The sequence below is a fragment of the Pungitius pungitius genome, chromosome 4 (assembly GCF_949316345.1).
Source record: "Pungitius pungitius chromosome 4, fPunPun2.1, whole genome shotgun sequence".
NCBI classification, from domain to species: Eukaryota; Metazoa; Chordata; class Actinopteri; order Perciformes; family Gasterosteidae; genus Pungitius; species Pungitius pungitius.
Genome location: NC_084903.1, coordinates 22,296,204 through 22,314,105, shown reverse-complemented (window position 1 = coordinate 22,314,105; position 17,902 = coordinate 22,296,204). Strand labels below are relative to the sequence as shown.

The window sequence follows — 17,902 nt, the reverse complement described above, 5'->3', positions numbered from 1 at the left end:
CAAATAAAGATAACTGGAATAGAGGATGATAAAACAAAGGGGGTGGGTGGGGGGGGGGGGGCTTTGTCTGTGATCAGCAAGGGGAGGAGGTCACCACCAGCTGACACGCAGCAGCTCTTTGCAGTCCAATTTAATAACAGCACACAGGAATGGGAGGTGTTGTGTTGTGCACTACCGTGTAATCAGGGTACTCACTGCGGTTGAGGTTAGGACACTGTGAAATGTAGCCGTTCGGAGCAAAAATCAACCTCACGTCTTGGATGACGCCCTGAAACGACAGAGAGAGGGAAGAGTTACATACCACAGGATGTCAAAGAAAATCATATTGGCTCACACTGTCATTATATTTTGACAGCATTGTGTGAGACAGCAGCAGGTTCCTTTTGGGTTTCCATCTCAAAGATTCTTCAATCTCTGTAAGGGAAACAACCAATTACAGTGGAGCTGACAAACACTGCTAATGAAAATGTCACACGGTGCTGATCTAAAAGGTGTCAACCATATTTGACTGTATTTCCCACTTCAAATGTTTTCAAAGGGGTTTTGTAACGTAAACAGAGCACAACAGGTCACAAAATCTTTAGTTCTACGGCACAGGAAGGTGTGTTCCAATTTGTCTAATTGGAAAAGCATAATAAGCGGTGATTGACAGCTGCTCCGAGAGTCTCTTGGGCTCTGACTGGTTGTTTTTCTTCGGGCACACCACTTGTAATGCAGTCAGCATACAGCGACCAAATATTAAAGTTTCAAACGCAAGCTTCGCCAAGTGGGATGTGGTACCATGGGCTTTGTTTTAGGAGAGCATATAAACGCAAGTAACAATTAAATCCTTTAAAATCTGCAAAGGTTGGAAATGAAAAGCAATTGGCACTGGAGAAAATGTGCATAGCGCACACAGACTGGCCTTTAGCGTGCCGAGTCGCCTCCTTCATCAATCACTCTGAGTGACAGCCTCCACGGTGCTGCGCTGCTAAATAGAGGCCTTCATCGTGACCACAGACAACAATCTCAGAAAAAACATGGAGAAAGGGTGAGGGGGGGGGGGGGGGGGGCGAGATCATTTCACCAGTCCTTCAAAGTGGCTCCTGCTGGGAGGACATTAGAATTCACCACCAAAAGCACAGCTCCCCAACTCCTCCGTCTGCACAAAATCCATTTACAGTGCATCTGGCTGGTCTGGATGCAAGCAACACCTGCCTCCATTTCAAACAGAGGCATGGGGGGGGGGTGGTGGGGGTGGGCTTGAACAGAACAGGCTTGGAGCACAGATTGAGAACAAACAGGCACACACACACACACACACACACACACACACAGAGTGGTTGGATGGTGAAGAAGAGATTGCCAGTGTCACTCAGAATGAAAATGAGGGTGTAGAACACAGATGCCTGTCACAGGGCTCCACACACAACCCCGGCAGTGATCAGTAGGTTATTTCGATCTGAAGACCTCTGTCTCTCACTCTCTCACACACACACACACACACACACACACGGCACTTTTTTTCCGGAATAAATGTCCAGCCCTGCACAGCACAGTCGGCACAGTGACGCATGTTCTATTGTTATGTTTCTTTGTACATTGGGTTTGAGATGAAGGAGAAAAAAAGTGCTGACTTTCAGCTTTAAATCTGGACTAATCAATAATTTTATAGCAACAATGAGATGAATGGGCCACAATTAATCCGAAGGTAGTCCCTAGAAGGGATGACGCTTGTGCAGCTCCGCAGAGATGATGAAGGCCCGTTTTACCTCAGCTCGGGGATTTGCTGGTTAGTTCAGCCTCGCCGCATTGATTAGGATGAATCCAGTGTGTCCTCACTGCCTGCTGCGCACCCCAAAGAGACAAGAGCTAAACGACATTATATATGTACTTTCATTAGAACGACTTCAGAAGAATGCTAATGATCTTTCGCTCATTGATGTATTGTTTAAAGTTTAACTTTTAACTGGTTATGAAATGGTCTCAACTGTCTCTTGCTTTTTTTTTTATTGTCCGTCCAAGGTGTGAGTTTCCTTCACTCAGACACGCAGCAGCCTGTTGAGGGGCCCCCACGCTGTTCACCTGATGTGTGTGTGTGTGTGTGTCAAGATAGTTCAAGTTCAATTCCAAATGGATGTGTGGACATATGTGTTTTCATTCTGAAATAAAGACTTGAGGTGGGACGAGGGGATGAATCCATCCAAATAGGCTCCTCACACAAGTGTGAATCTCAGTCATAGTTCCCTCTCAGCTTGTCGATTACACTAATAATGGGCCGGGCTTATTTGGTCGGTTTATTTGGTTTGCTTTGCTTTGCCTTCAGGCAACATTGACAAAAGTTCATTATCTCGCATAAAGCTTTATGTATTTTCTGGAATTTGATCATGCACAACGTGACCTTTCCCTGGTGCAGCCGGATCTGAGGACTGAACCTCCACCTGCGCTTCCTCCCCCGGGAGCAGAAGCCAGCGGCAGCAACGCTCTCACTCCGATGACCGGGATCAAATATTGACTTTTTTCACATCTCCGTGGGCCATTTGAGGGAGACGAGCCATTACCACGCAATCCACAGCCATTCCGTGCAGCGTGCGACGTACTTGGAACTTGGTTGGGGAGGAATTGTCACAATATGGTGACAAAAAAAAGTCAACACGCAGACTGTATTGGCTTCAATGGACCACTGATTTTTAAAGCTGTTATTGGTTAGTCGGCACAAAGTAAAAGAAAACAAATACATTTCCTGATCAATAATGCACATTATGAGCCGTTGAGCTTTTTTCCAAGTTGGATGAAGTTGGAACCTTCGGTACATTCTTTATGAGTTCAAATTAAAACAGGCTAAAGAAAAGAAAAAATCAATTGCCAAGCGGCGTATGGAAACTTTTCTCCCATTATTTTTGTCTCAACAGCTGCCAGTTCTGTGCAGGGGATGCAGGACTTTGACGTTTTCCTTTGCATCAATATTTTAGTGGGCTTTATTTAGCATATTTTGTATGTTTTCTTCGGCGCTGAAGCCGAGCAGACGTCGGACTTCTACAAAAGTCCAAGTCAGTTCTCACCCACTCACCACAGTGTCCAAATACACAAACGCACCCACAAGCTACACACTCTTACTCCAGTGGACATATTGCTGTGCCTGTTGGGTAGAAAATGCACTACTACACAATACTCCCTAAGTGAACAAGGATAGAGACTTAAAGCAATGAGATCAATTCAGACTACAATCAACCAGCTAATGATGGCCGACGTTGTTCTGAAGGAACCAAAGAATCATTTAGTCGTATTTAATTGATAAATCCAGATTCAAACAACAAACATATATTTAATACGACTAAGAGCTAACAGCCCTTCTCCGTCTGGTTGATGTATTAAATCATAGCTGAGTACCACTATAAAAAAGCCTCTCACACATCAACACATCATTTGAAATGAATGCTTTAATATGCAGATGTCTCCTTTTTTTCCCCCGTTCAGACGGCGTTCTCCCTACTTCTGCTTTTAGAAATGAGGTTATTATCCCCACTGCAGAGTATCGCTGCTGATGAAGGTTTGGAGGAGATGTGGAGGATGGAACCACTCTGAAGTGGAAACTAAATTACAACGGATTCAGACGGTCGGGGGGAAACAAAAAGGGTCGTCCGCAGAGAGGCAGATTGAGCAAGAGATCCGAGCCGCGAAGTGGCTCACGTGCACGTCGGGCTCGCCGTTCATCACGCCGCCTTACGTAACGCATCGGAGCTCTTCCTTCATTGTCCGCAGTAGATTCATTACCATCCCACGGCGCAGGAAACAAAAGCTCAGGCAACCCCCCCCTAACCCCCCCGAGGAGTCCGCGTCCTCGGCACAATGGATCCTAGAATGGTGATAATTCATTACGGCGGCTCCTCAAGGCGGAGAGAGGCTCCCGGGACGAGGGCGAGGGGCGTCTCAAGCCACTGCGAAGGCTCAATGTGTTTTATTTAAAGGCCTAGTTAGCGCATTGTAGCATTACCCGCACTCCCGAGGCCTGAATGGGATGGATTACAGCTCCTATCTCCATCTGCAGTGGTACTTCTTTCGCCTCTTTATTCTTTCATCTCATTATCCAACGCGCCGCGCACTCTTCTCGGGCTTTTGTCACGGCGAAGGAGTCTCCACTTATCGCCTCGTCTTCAGCAGGTAGACGGGAAGCAGGTGGGAAGGACTCATGGGAATAGAGGAGGAGGTTTAACAAGGTTTTGTCTCTGTCCATATCGGTTTTCTCTTTGTGTGTGTGTGATCCTCAGGTCGCTGCACAATATGACCGAAAATAGTCGCGGCACACAACTCATCAAGCCACGACTTGTTATTTTTGCTTCTGTTTACGAGATAAAAGGTGTCATTTACTCTCAAGGTGGTTGCAAAGCTCGGTGTGACCCCCCCCAACTTCCAACCATCCAAATAACCTCCATAACATCAAAATTGCCGGTAATTAGATGAATAAAAAAAAAAAAATCATCCATACATATATATATATACATATAGAGTGTGTTTTCAACTTGGATTAAATCCAAAGGGTAGAAACAAAAAAACGATACATTGACATAAAAAATGTTTCTTCTTCACACTTCATAATGTTTATCATCTGTTTTATCTTTTAATCGGCGCCACCCCCGTTTGCTGGGCCCCCCCTGCCCCCACTACTGTGTGTGTGTGTCAGTCTTACCTTGAACAGCCCGTGCTTGTGGCCGTGCTGGCCCAGCCACACGCCGCTGCCCGCCGTGAGCTCCATCTGGGGGGGGTCTATAACCCGCTCGTAAATCCTGCCAACGACAAATCAGAAGGGAGCGCTCGGGTTAGGACGGCGCTTCTCTCGCTCAGTGCGTCTCGGTCCGGCGGTACCACTGATCCAGCCCGCCCTCCCCCTCCCTCCCTCGGCCTGCTCCCCTCGAGCGTGACAGGCGGACTCGCCCCGCGGCCCTCTCTGGAGCCGGGAAGCGAGCTGGATTAGCGCGCCCCCCCGACTCCAGAAGGACACAAAACAGGCTTTTGGCCTCTGCGTTATTCGGGAGAATTCGATTATTTTCCCCAATGTGGTGGGCCCGACTGGTGCTGTGAGCTCTGTGAGGATGGCGGGGGGGGTTTCTCCTCCCACCCCTCGCGTCGGCGGCAGAAGGTCGGAGACGAGTCGTCCTCCTGCGTCTCGCGGCATTAGAGCTACTGGAGGAGCAGGCTGATTTCTCAGGTGGCTTCATGGTCAAGCAGCAGGGGGAAATCCCCCCCAATCGCCATAAAACGTTGTGCAGCTCAAACTGGAGGAGAGACATTTATTGAATTATGACTATAACGACTGCTTTACGTTGGACACTTGGCAAGAAAATGGACTCCATTGGGAGACCTTGACAGCCCTTGTGCTGCATGAGCTACATTTCAGCTAGTGAAAGGAGCTCTTCTCCGGCCAAGGCCACAGGTCAAAGGCCACAGCGAAGCCACACCTGGGACACCTTGAGGAGTTTCTGGTCAACCTGCAGGGTTTGGAAATAATCCGACTTTGTGTACATGTCAAGAATAACTAATATGAAAGCTCTAAAGGGGAATGGCATAGAAAGGGCTCCTGGCATGCAGTTTTATTTAACAGTTTCACAAATGGCAATTGGAGACCTGAGATACAATCAATATGCACTGAGCTTCTACCTTTAATAATATTAAAAAAAGAAACTTTCCTGCAGTCGCAGAATGAATCGAGTACAAAACCGCAGCAGCATTCATCGTCTCAGGGAGTCTATTTATAAGTTTATTAGAGAAGAAATGAACAAGGCCTCAGCCACTCATAACTAACCACAGATCTGTCATTAAGACGCACGGGCGTTCAAAACAACGTTCTTTTATTGCTACAATCTACGTGATCTAAATGGCAGCGTTTTCTTCCTTCTTAAAATGTCGCCATGTGTTCGTTCCGTGCTGCAGTGCAGCACGCTGCTCCCGCTGTGGCTGTCTGACTCCCCACCTGCGGTGCTAGCTGTCACTGCGGTAGACTATGCAGAGGTCATGTGATTATACTCTATTTTGTCTAACCCCCCCCCCTTACCTCGCTGTCTTTGCTTCCCTCACCTTCCCCCCACTTGTCAGCAGCGGTGAGGAGGACCTGTGTGGGAGTTTCACACGGGGAACATCGGGGCGGGGGGGGGGGGGGGGGGGGGGAGTGACACCGACTAATTACTGAGGACATTCACCAGTCAACACGTCGTACGCAACGATTAACAGAGCTCCTCCATTGCCGAGGTGCAGGATTCGGTTGGAGCAGCAGCTACAGTTTACAACACAAGAGCACAGCACACATTGCATTCTCAGGGATGCGCCCGCCTGCATTCAGCCGTCATTTAATCAGCCGGACTGTTAACTTTTCACTCTCCCACGCCGCCGTGTTGGGAGTTGTATTATCTTACCACTTGTGCAAACTAAACATGTCCCACTGCTGCGCGTTCACATTAAAAGCATTCATTTGGATCTTATTTTGGAAGCTTCGCCCGGATTAGTGCCGCCGCGAAACCGAAAAGGCCTTTGCACCCCAACAAATGGCATCAAAGATCCTCGGCAAGAGTCCATCATTGTACGATGATCTGATGCAATGAGTTATGGCACAATGCCTAATTAACACAACATATTTAAACAGGCAGAGTCGCCCCCAGATTTCCAGCAGCTGTCATATTAAACTACATCTGCGGTCTACCTGTAACCAAAGGCCTTACCAAGTCAACCCGAAATCTTGAGGATTATAACTTTAAAGTGGGATTAACAGCGGCACTCGGCTTTGCCAAATCCCTCGGCAGCCATCTCCCGCACAGCAGGAGGAACATCAGTAAAAGCTTGTTGGACATGGAGAGTCTTGCAGGGGGGGAATACGAGAGGGTACGGTGGAGGCACATTAACCAGGCTCATTACTTCATCCCTAACCAGTAAAATGGGACAGCGCCGCTCCACTTTTACACTGCTCCTCTGAGCGAGAAGAGAGAGACCCGCATCTCGGTACAGAAGAAAGACGAAAGGCAGGTGCATCATTTGTGTGAATCGAGGCGGCGGCGAAAAAGAAAAAGAGAGCCTCGAGATGTGGAAACTGCTTCATTACGGAGGGATGGAGCGGTGAAAGCACCTCATAGTTGAGACGTTCTTACACATCTTACTACACAACACATATTTGTGTTGACAGTCCACTTCAATAAGCTGCCACAGTACCTCATTTACTGACTGGATTGAACAGACTACATTGAATGGTGGGCTGTCAGGGTTTTAAGCTCTACTGGCTGTCCATTTTCCCAAGTTTGTCTTTAAGCCAGCGAGAAGAGAAAATATATTAAAACGACTTAAAGAAAACGGTGAAGAAAGCCACTAATGCCATCAAAAGCCACGTCCATCTAACTTAAGGATTACGAGTCAGAACGTTTCGAAAACCGACAGCTTCGGTCTTGGAAAGAGAGACGCAACTTCTAGCTCTTTGGCAGCCTTCACGGCGACCCTTCAAGAAAATAATCTCAATCACTGCCTCCATTATTTGCTCTGCCAATATCTGTCGGCCACAATTTTCCACTCGTTGAGCTTGAGACGTGTCCTGTCACGTCTCCGTCCGTCCAATACCAGAGAGAGGAAGACAGAATTCTGAAAACAATGTCCCCTTTTGGATCATTTATTACCCTGTCCCAAAAGCAGAGGCTGAGCTTTTGTGACGTCATGGAAGGCGGGATGGAGATTATTGGTGGTTTAAAAAAAAAAAAAAAAAGAAAGCCCTTCATGGTGTCAAATGTTGAGGTTGGTGTTACTGGGATTGGGTTCCGTGGCGCTTAATTTAAATTAAACCCACTGGAATACATTTAACTCCGATTGAAAACATATTGGCTATGCGATATAGCACTGAACGAAGAGCTTTTATTGTGAAAGGTCAGAAGCGGCTATCCGCTGCTGCTCATGGTGTGGCGTTTGTTAGCCTGCCTGCACAACAACGCGTACAAAACAGCAGCTTGTTCGGGGCTCCTTGTGACGTCAACACACGTAGGCCATGTTTGTTTGTACGGTACAGAGAGTGTGAACGTTTGATGCCCATCAGCACGGGTAAAGCTGCGGTATTTGAGTTTGTTTTCTGAAGGGTCAAGGTGAAGGATGATGATGTATGTTTGTGCTGAATACGTCTTGCTTTTGTTTATTTTTTATCTTTGTGTCTGGCTGGCAGTCTTTTTAAAGGGTGGCACATCTATGTGAACTGAAAATAAAACGATCGGAAGAAAACCGGTTTCAGAATGTCACCCGATGACAAAGTACCCACAATGCATTTTGGTCGCGTCTATACACGCATGTTAATGGTCTGACGGTTACCGTAATATTTTCTACAACAAAATGAGAAAACGTTTCATGGGCTCTGAATGTCTAACTTTGAACTGTTGTTGGGATTCGGCTGCTGTCCATGGTGCTGATCAGCGGGTCCCATCACAAAATGGCTGGTGGTCTTGGCCAACTAGTTCAAATGTGGACGGAAATAAAGTGGATAAAGCGTTAACAGAATGCATTATAACGAACATGATACATTCTTTCCTTTGTGAACACAGATTTTTGCTTTACTAATTATTATGTGGTCATAATAATTGGTCCGATGCTCAGCTACAGCCGGTTTACTGAGATTGGATATTATACATTTCGGCTCATTTAAATGTGAATCTTCGCCCTCTGCACAGAGCAAGCCGCTGGTCAGCACTTTTCCTAATTATTGCAAACTGTGTTTGCTTTTGCTATGCTGCAATAAATATGTGCCTACCCACATACAGCTACAATTAAAGTAGATAAATAAAGTCAAGAGAAACCTGTAACTAGGCTGCGTGACCCGAAAAAAAAAGCTCCATCCACAGCTTCCATCCACCTTCACATTTAGTTGGCGGGGATGCCGGTGCATGACCACCTGCCTCGGCGACACCTCTCTGCAGTATAGAGTCATCAGATCACATCACACCCTCAGAGCCAGTCCCAGGAAGTGCAATTCTGGGTTTTGATCGTTGTCAAGATTTTCAGGTGAAATATGCCTTTTGTATGACTATTTCTCTGTCCTTATGTCATTACAAATGTTAGCATGTGATTCCTAAATAAGCTTTTCTTGTGCATGCACACCAACATAAAGGGCTTTTGTTCAAATTCACAACTCCAATAGCCGGTTTACTTCGACCAGAGGCCTTTCATTGTTTTTCTTTAAAAACCGAAGCAAAAGGTCTGCACGTGACAATGAGGACTGGTTGAAATATCATGAGCTCTGAGAAACAGCGCAAAATGAGGAAGTCTTTTGCATTTCTTTTTAGTTGCATTCGTCATGTGACAAACACAGTGCACTCGGTCTTTTTTATTTTCCTCACCCCGGACCTTTAAAGGTGCTTTGAGGTTAAATATTTATTCGAATGGGGCATTTAATCTGCATGAAAAATGTAGGTTTAATACAGACGATAAGTGGTTTAAAACTGTGAAAATCTTCACCCTCAGCTCATTAAGTCCTCGCTGTCGTTACAGAGATGTTTGAATCAAAAAATAACAATGGAGCCTATATTTAACAGCCAGGTTTCTGTCAGATTCAAAACGTTTGGGGAGGTTGATCCAAAGACCAATTTACAGCTGGATGCTCGCTCTTGACGTTCTAATGTAACGCCGAGCAAAAGTTCATGCATTTCAAGCTCCAGGATATAATTAGGGCCCGTTCTTGCAAAAATAGGCTGATGCAAACGGCAAAAATATCAATGAAGCTTTACCACGAGATTACATCGGATCTACACAGATGCAGAGGCTATGTGAATAACCAAACAAAATATCCAAATGAAAATGAAGTCACCTTATATAACATGAGGAGGATATATTTGGTTGAGGGGATAGTGCTGTGCCGGAGTTCTTTCTTAGCCTGACTTCAGTGGCAGCACTGCTGTATATTCAGACAGCTGTCACTGCGCCTCTGCGGCATCTACTTCCAAAAGGGCATCTGTCAGTCTGTCTCATGCTACAGAGGAATGGAACCGTTCCAGCTCTGCCAACCACAGTGGTCCCTCCGTCTCCGTGCTGCGAGACGGAGGGACGCCCATTTAAGTCGGTTCTCAGTTGTTGTTTAATCTGGTTTTAGTCTCCTCTCAGTCGAAATGCAACCCCTTCTGGATGGAATGTGGGCAATATTGAAACCAAAATATGTGTGTTTCAAAACCACTTGGCACCTCGGGATGCAAAACAAGCCCCCAAAAGTCAAACTAATGGAGAATAACTAGAGCACCTCCACGGAAAAAGGCGAGGAAACTATTGCCTGAAACTAGAGCACATCCTAATAAGATGGCAGATTTATCATGTTTAATGGATAAAATGACCCAAATTCCTTTACCCCCAGCTTGGTGAAGGGGATAGGACCGGTTCTACCAACATCATGTAGATGAGGATGTGGCTTTCGTCACCCAATTCCCCAAAGAACTGTATCCTGCTTCCTCTCCAACTCAGACACCTGTAATAACTTCAGGTCCTTTACTGATAAGACACAACTAGAGTAGCTGCAGATAAAAGGAAGTTGTGTAGTAGAAGCTTGTGAATGTGTGTGTGTGTGTGTCCTGACACGAGGCTGCAGTGAGCAGCCTGAAACCAAAGTCAAACACTTGAGCGGCAGGACGACGGAGGCTCAGGCAGCAGCTTCTCTTACCGACTCGCTAAGGCAGAGCAGGAACTTAACGTCATTGCCCCGCCCCCCCCCCCCCCCCCCCCCCCCCCCCCCACTTTGACACCGCTGGGGCTCTTTGTGGCAGGTCATCCTGCAGCCAGGTGTATTGTACTTTTGTACAAGGCTCACAACCACAGGGTATCTGTAGTGCCGATTGATAGGGGAAAAAAAATCAATGGGCTGCACATGGAATTGGCCAATTTCCAGCAAATCGAGGGTCCATTTAGGTGAATTGGTAGTTCATAATCAGCCAGTCCAGACACGCCATCTAGTCGCAGAGTTCCATCCCACAATCTGTCTCCCCATCTCGTTCGTTCTATCAACAGCGCCAAAAGGAATCAAACTAAAATCAGAACATACTGTCCGTGGAAACATTTCCAAGCTAACAGGCGCCAGATTCATTCAAATAGTAATTACCACTTCTCCCTTTAAAATCGATGTCGGGTGAAAGGGCAACCTGACGGAAAATAATGGGAATCAACAGTCCCATCAGCGCTGTGGCGGCAGCCGAGTCGGACGGTCAGGTCCTTGTGTGTGTGTGTGTGTGTGTGTGTGTGTGTGTGTGTGTGTGTGTGCGCTGATTAACTCACATCTGGAGCACTTACAGAGAATAAATTGGGGTAAGAAAGGCTCCACCACTTCCATTGACATTTAAAATGTCCCTTCATTAGGCCCGGCTGAGGCAGGAAGACTAATTACACGGAGGGACCTGAATGAGCTGCTGAAACCGGGAACCGCAGCCACCGACGCGGTTATTTCCGCCAGAGATAAGAGACATTTTCATTGTGCACATGTGACAAAAGACCCCCTCTGGTCAGAGAACACCGACCGCCGCTCGGGCCAAACGCTCGCCAAGGACAGAGTTGAAGGTGTCGGGGGGGGGGGGGGGGTGACATGGAGCATAATGCGGCATTATTAACCTGATCTCGACCCTATTTATCACGGCGCGTGCGGCGCGCTCCTCTCTGATGAAATGATGGCCGCTCGCCGCTCGCCTGAACAACGCTGAACACTTCACAGGAAATTAACAAAACGCCCGCACCTGAACTGCTCCGTTGGTCCCAGCGTTTCTATTCCTTCCCGCCGTGACTCAAACCCGCCCCCACGCATACCGCCATCGTCTGAAATGAAACACATGAAAGGGGACGCGGGCGCTTTTTCTGCCGCGAAAAGCCCCGCCCCGCTATGAAGCGTCGTCCATCGAGTAGGAAAAAAGGACACAAAAGTGCAGTGGGTTTAGCTGCTTCAGCGTTCCACTCAAGTGCAACCGCCCTGTTCTCGTCTTTATGATAGTTGTCGACCGGGCCGTGGGAGCTGCTGCGGCAGGTGAGAGAAGTGAAAAGGAACGTTCCCTCCACCTCGCTGGCCTCACTAATGAGCCAAGCAGGATGTCATTTCATGGCTGCTGGACACAGAAGCAGTGGGAGCCTCATCATTAGGAGATCTTTGAGGCGGCGGCGGGGCCCCCGATGGCTCCCCTCCTTCATTAGCCAAGTGTGTTATTAAACCGGCAGCGTTTCCACTGTGAGACGTCAGCACGCACGAGACATCATTTAGAATACATAATGTTGATCTTCATAATGCAGGGGCTTTAAAGTGGGGGGGGGGGGGGGGGGGGGCTAATGTATTTCAGATGAGTGCATGTCTCATTGAGTCATCAGTCCACTACCTGGCATTAACAGCGTTGTACAACTGTAAAAAAAAAAAAAAAAATGAGCACAAGGGGAGAGAATAATTCATAAAGTGCAGCATGAATGAAAAGGGAAACACAATCCAAGTCAGAAACAGGGAGAATGAAATTGAATAATTGAATAAACATGGTAACATTTCAGCAGTGCTCGAGGGCTTCTTTGACCTTTTCTGCACTCGTTTGCGATCATTTTGTGTCTCTTTGCAGGTGTTGTTATGTTGTCTTTTCTGAGTTATTGTTTGTGTGTGCACGTTTTCCCTCATTGTTCAGTAATCCACCCGCAATGTGAGCTGCTCCCAGCGAACCAAGAAAGGTAAAAGATCCGGAATAACATCTTCACACAGAAGGCGTTCAGGAAAACTTGACTCCCCGTTTGTGTCCATTTCACAACATTTTACAATCAACACTAATAGTCAGCAGTTTGGAACTTAATCGGGACATTAGTCAACGCAACCACCGTGAGACAGAGAAAGAGAAACGGCGAAAGAGGCAAGAGATGAAATGTTTAAAAGAGGTTTTTAATGCAACAACTGTAACACAGACCGAATGAAATGTGATTTGTAAAAATGTTGAGGCTCAAAAGAAAATAAGAATAACAAAAAAAGGATGACTTGTGGCAGTTAATTCCTAAAGAAACCCATAAGTGCTCCATCTTTCAGCCGCAAAAGCCTCTCGTTGATGCAGAGAAAGTACATTTGATATCCCTGTATGGATTTATGGGCCAAAGCGGATGAATAATGTAGATCAGACATCGGGCATCTGTTTAATGCGGGCCACGGAAACACACCTTTATCACTGCGTCCTCATGCTGTCCGAGCATCTGCTCCTCGATTACGGGTGAAATGAATCAAGTGTCCGCTGGCCTCCATCAGTCATCGTGCAACAGGCAGCGTCGAATTACCAAGACCCTCTCGTGTACTGAATTTGAATTGAGCTCACTTGCAATAGTTGTAACCAAACAGCGGGTCAGCGATGGGGGGGGGGGGGGCGGATTAATAGCAACATTTAGCATTTAGCTGTAGACCTGAGCAAACACTTAGCTTGTTAGAGACAATAACCCCCCCCCATATGCCTTCTGTGGTTCAGTAACTGCATGTAATACGTTTTTTGTATGAATGCATCATCCCTGCTGGATATTTCTGTCACAGGTAACGTGGCTGTGGACTAATCCGTCTAAAAGCATGACCTGTGGATGAGCCGAGCGACTGGATGCCGCCGTCTCCATGACGACCCGGACTAGAAAAAAAAGCGAGAAACGTCTCACAGATTTACAATGTCCCCAGAGGATGAGCCCTTTTCATTGCATGTATGTTTTATGGACTGTCAGGACAGTGGCCCTTCATGCAGCTTCTAATTAGCACATTTCACAGCTTGCTGAGCACATTTAAAAAGCCCAGGAAGAGGATTTTATTGTAATGACCCTGTAACCTTTCCTCCAGCATTAACCCCCCCCCCCAGGACAAAATACATCTATTCCAGACCCACTGCCATGCCGAGGCACTGACGGGAGCTATTTCTGTACTGTGGGTGCTCTCGGGGCTGCAGATTTGAGGTCTCGGTGAAAAACATATTCCTGGTAGTCCTCTGGGGGGGGGGAGAGAGAAGCCTGGCAGGCAGAGAACTGAAAGGGGGGGAATAAGGGCGGCTGCGCGGGGGGGGGGTTGCTTTTGTCTCCGGCCCCATTTCGAGGCAACGATAGGGAACCGGTTACTTTCAACCTAACCCTGCGTGAAGGTTGACTTTCATGAGTGCGTCTCAAGATCACACCTGGGGGGGGCTGAGGAGGCGCCGAGGGCGAGTAGCCCCTCGAGGGGAAACGCCAGCCGGGCCTGCGCGTGGAATGACCTTCACGTGGGGGCAGGTGACAGGCGGAGCCAATGTCATTAGTGCGATTAGCTATTCAGGTCCGAGACAAAGAGCTGACTCGGGGTGGTGGACGAGGTGTTCTGGGCCTCTGCCACTAATTCAATTAGGAACATTTGGAGATTGAAATGACATACTACAGGTACGCCAGCGTGCGACCTTGTCCGGGGTGGAACGTGGCAGCACTGTGGGTGAAATCCCATGTGTGCGCGCGCGTGTGTGTGTGTGTGTGTGTTGTGTGTGTGTGTGTGTGTGTGCGTGTGTGTGCGTGTGTGTGCACGTTGAAGACAAAGGACTTTATCAGGTGGTTCCAATGAAACGCATTGGAAAATAGTAGGTGGGGGTACAGGGCTGAGAAAGTCACGTTTCTGCCGCTCCACACATCGGAATGCAATGACATTTTGTATTCCATACATATTGCTTAATGTTTGCTTAATCAAAATGCCGTGGAAGCAAAGAAGAAAATTCATCTTTTCAGGTCCACACAACTCAAGCAAAAAAAAAAAACTAATCCTAAAAGGTGGATTTATGGATTCAAGGTGGAGAAGTAAATGTACCAAGAATGGAGTTTGTCATTCTGGAAGTTCTCAGAGACAAGTAGCGCTCCCCATGAGGAACTCACCAGAGTCCTGTGTGGCTCACTGGCTGGGTGATATTTTTGGCTTTAGTTAATAATTAAAATTCCTAATATATCTAATATAGTAATTACATTACGTAGTTGGTTGACTTTAAAGAGCTTTCAAGCTTAATGTTCCTTCCTCACCCGACTTAATTAATACCGCTGTCACCTCACGGCAAGATGGATCAATTAAATTTAAGGCCAATTATGTGTCCCCACATAAAACATCTCCTTCAGCTGGCGACCTTTTTTCAAGGTGTTTCTCCACCATCCCATGGACTCCTGATTTAATAATGTTAAGGACCAGAAACAGGGAAGATGGCTGTGCGAGACGTATGATCCAGATACATTTGTTCATATCAACAGTGATGTAATTAATTAGAAAGAATAAAAACTTTGTACACAAGAATAATCGCAGCAGAGCTGATGAGGCAAAACGCATTTATCAATAAGGAACAAACGTAATTATTAGGGCTGTCAACATTAACGCGTTAATCTATAAGATTAATGTGACCGTGATTAATGCAGTAAAACAATTAAACGCAGTTAACGCAACTTTGTGTCTTCCAGTGTGTCGGAAGAAAACAAACAAAGACCCCAGAAAACAAAAGGGCCGCTTATAATTGTGATTAATCGCAATGAATGTATTTCTAAATGTGCGGCGAGTTACTTTTGAATAATTTGATTTTAATTCTATCGACTAATGGGAGTATTTTTGGATGATCATTGGATGAGCCGTGTTGTGGGAGGCCAGGACGAGAAGAGCAGAAGCTGAGGGACTGCGGTCAGGCAGCGCTAACATCTGGACTCATCAGTGCAACGTTCCCTCTACGGGTCACCACTGAATAACGGGACACGGGTGTACATGAACGTGCTCCAGTTTGTATTGATTTCATCTTTCTGCATTAGGTGGGCAGAGGTCTTTTTTCTCCTTTTTTTTGAGGGGGGGGGGGAGACGGGTCAAGAGCCGAGTCTCAAGTGAGTGGAGATAAGTCAAGTGTCACAATACAAGTCGACTGCATAAGGTCTCCAATAGCAGACAGTGTGTGGCACACAGATCGTTCTAGTCCCCAAAAGAGGCAACTCTCAAGCAAGTCGATTTTTGTTGAGGGAAAATGTTTCTTATTTGTTATGTATTATGTCCCTCGCGAACCCCTGTAGTGGGAGGCCGCATTGCATCACGGGAAGTGTATGTAAATATATGTATGCAAGCGATCGTAGTAAACATCGATGGCTTCCACTCTGCCTCCGCATCACTTGCGTAATCCAACAAAATGGAACATTATTGTCCAACATATATTCCTGTTAAATTCAGTTTTAGAAAAATCTGTTAAGTAGGGGTGTAGCTATATTAATATAGCCATGTAGATGGGTTTCAGTTCAACAGAGGAAAGGGAGAAGCTAACAGGATAGATGATACAGTGAGACGCCATCTAGGCAGGATGTGGGAAGACAGGAGTCAACGTGACACGGTGGATGGCAAAAAGGTTTGGGACAAGATAGTGTGAAGACACCAGCTGTGGGACAAAGGCCTCGTGTGTGTGTGTGTGTGTGTGTGTGTGTGTGTGTGGACGTCAGGAGGAGAGAACGGGAGGGCCAGCGAGACGGGGTCAGCTGACCAGACTGAGCCAGTTCGTCTAGCATCAACACACCAGATCGAGGAGGCTGGTGAAGGTCAAGAGGAAGAACAGTGGGACGACAGAAGGAGAGTTACGTCGTCAGGATGGAGGGGGGGGGGGGGGCTCCACTCAATGGAATGTATAAACTAATGTGTTGAATCATCACCTCTGTGGGTGTCTTTCCAGGAAAGAGCTGGGTTTATTCGAGTGTTGGAGCTCCACTAAATCTCTGTGACTATGAAGAATGCAGATCTCCAGTTTGTCCTAAGGGTCCTCATCTCGAGTCAGATACACAGTCAGTGAGTTAGAGAATACTCACAAAATAGTTGAAACTATGAATAAATTAATCCACAACTATTTTGTTGGTTTGGATCCAGGTTTTACAGTCTCTGGTTTTGGCTTCATTTTGTCCCTTTTGTGAACATTTTCGGTGACAACGCCCAGTGCAGACATTTGATTTGATGGCAGTGTGATAAACACAGCCTCGTGAGGCTGTCCTTTAGAGAAAGCTACAGGTTTCCACAAGATCCACAAGATCCACTTAACACAGCACACAAAGTGCAAAAGCATGTAGCGGCGGATCGGGGCACCGGAGGCTTTCACTTAGTCGTTAACAGGACGCAGCGGAGGCTTTGGTGACTTCTGTGACTTAAAGGACGAGATGGCAACACGCTTTGACCTCATCTCGAACATCTCTGCAAGGAGAATCGGGAGATTTTCTAAAACTGAGAGGAAGGACGTGTCACGGTTTGGTCTCTCTTCCTGTTTTAGTCTGAAGTTTCATGTTCCTTGTGGTCTTGGGTTAACTTCACTTCCTGCCTTGTCCTGTGATTGCCTGAGTGTTTCCACCTGTGTCCAATCACCTGCACCTCCCTTGTGTATTTAAGCCCCGTGTGCCTGTTGTCCCTTGTCGCGTCATTGTCTGATGTCAAGTTCTCGTTGGTGCACGTTTTTCCTCGGTTTTGGTTTTCTAGAATAAAGAGCACTTGTTTTGGAAGATCCTGCGCTTGAGTCCTGCCTCCCTTCAACCTGCACCCTTGTCACCTGACAGGACGATGGGATCTAAAACATTTAGACGTTACACCTCTGACCCTTGACCTCCAGGTAGCAGCATGTGAGCAGAACTGATTTCACTATTATTTTCATTAAACCTTAACCGAACCTTAAGGGGCCAAATGTGGATGTTAAAGCAATCAAAGACATACATAAAAGTTAAAGAATTAAACTAAATTCAAATGAGGTATCCAAGAGTAAATGAATCAGGTGACAGTAGTTGTAGTTGCATTGAGTCAATTCTATGCTAAAAGTGTAGAACTTTTTTATTGTTGATTGTTGCTAACGAATAAAAGCAAATATCCTTCCCCCAGTTTGTCTTTGCTATTTCACAATACAAAAGAACATTTGCTTTCATGAAATCTATTGATTACTATTTATTTTACTTAGTAATCAACATGTCTCTG

The 17,902-nt window shown here is 46.5% G+C and overlaps 1 protein-coding gene across 1 annotated transcript in view; it reads right to left on the bottom strand.

Annotated features, from left to right (window-relative positions):
• The window catches only part of LOC119197536 (protein kinase C-binding protein NELL1-like), a 133,617-nt gene that overhangs the window by 82,323 nt on the left and 33,392 nt on the right, over positions 1-17,902 (bottom strand). The window contains exons 5-6 of the mRNA XM_037453942.2: positions 4,667-4,763; positions 196-268 (exon numbers count right to left, since the gene is read on the bottom strand). Coding sequence (XP_037309839.2) covers positions 196-268; positions 4,667-4,763 — 170 coding nt within the window. The remainder of the gene's footprint in view (positions 1-195; positions 269-4,666; positions 4,764-17,902) is intronic.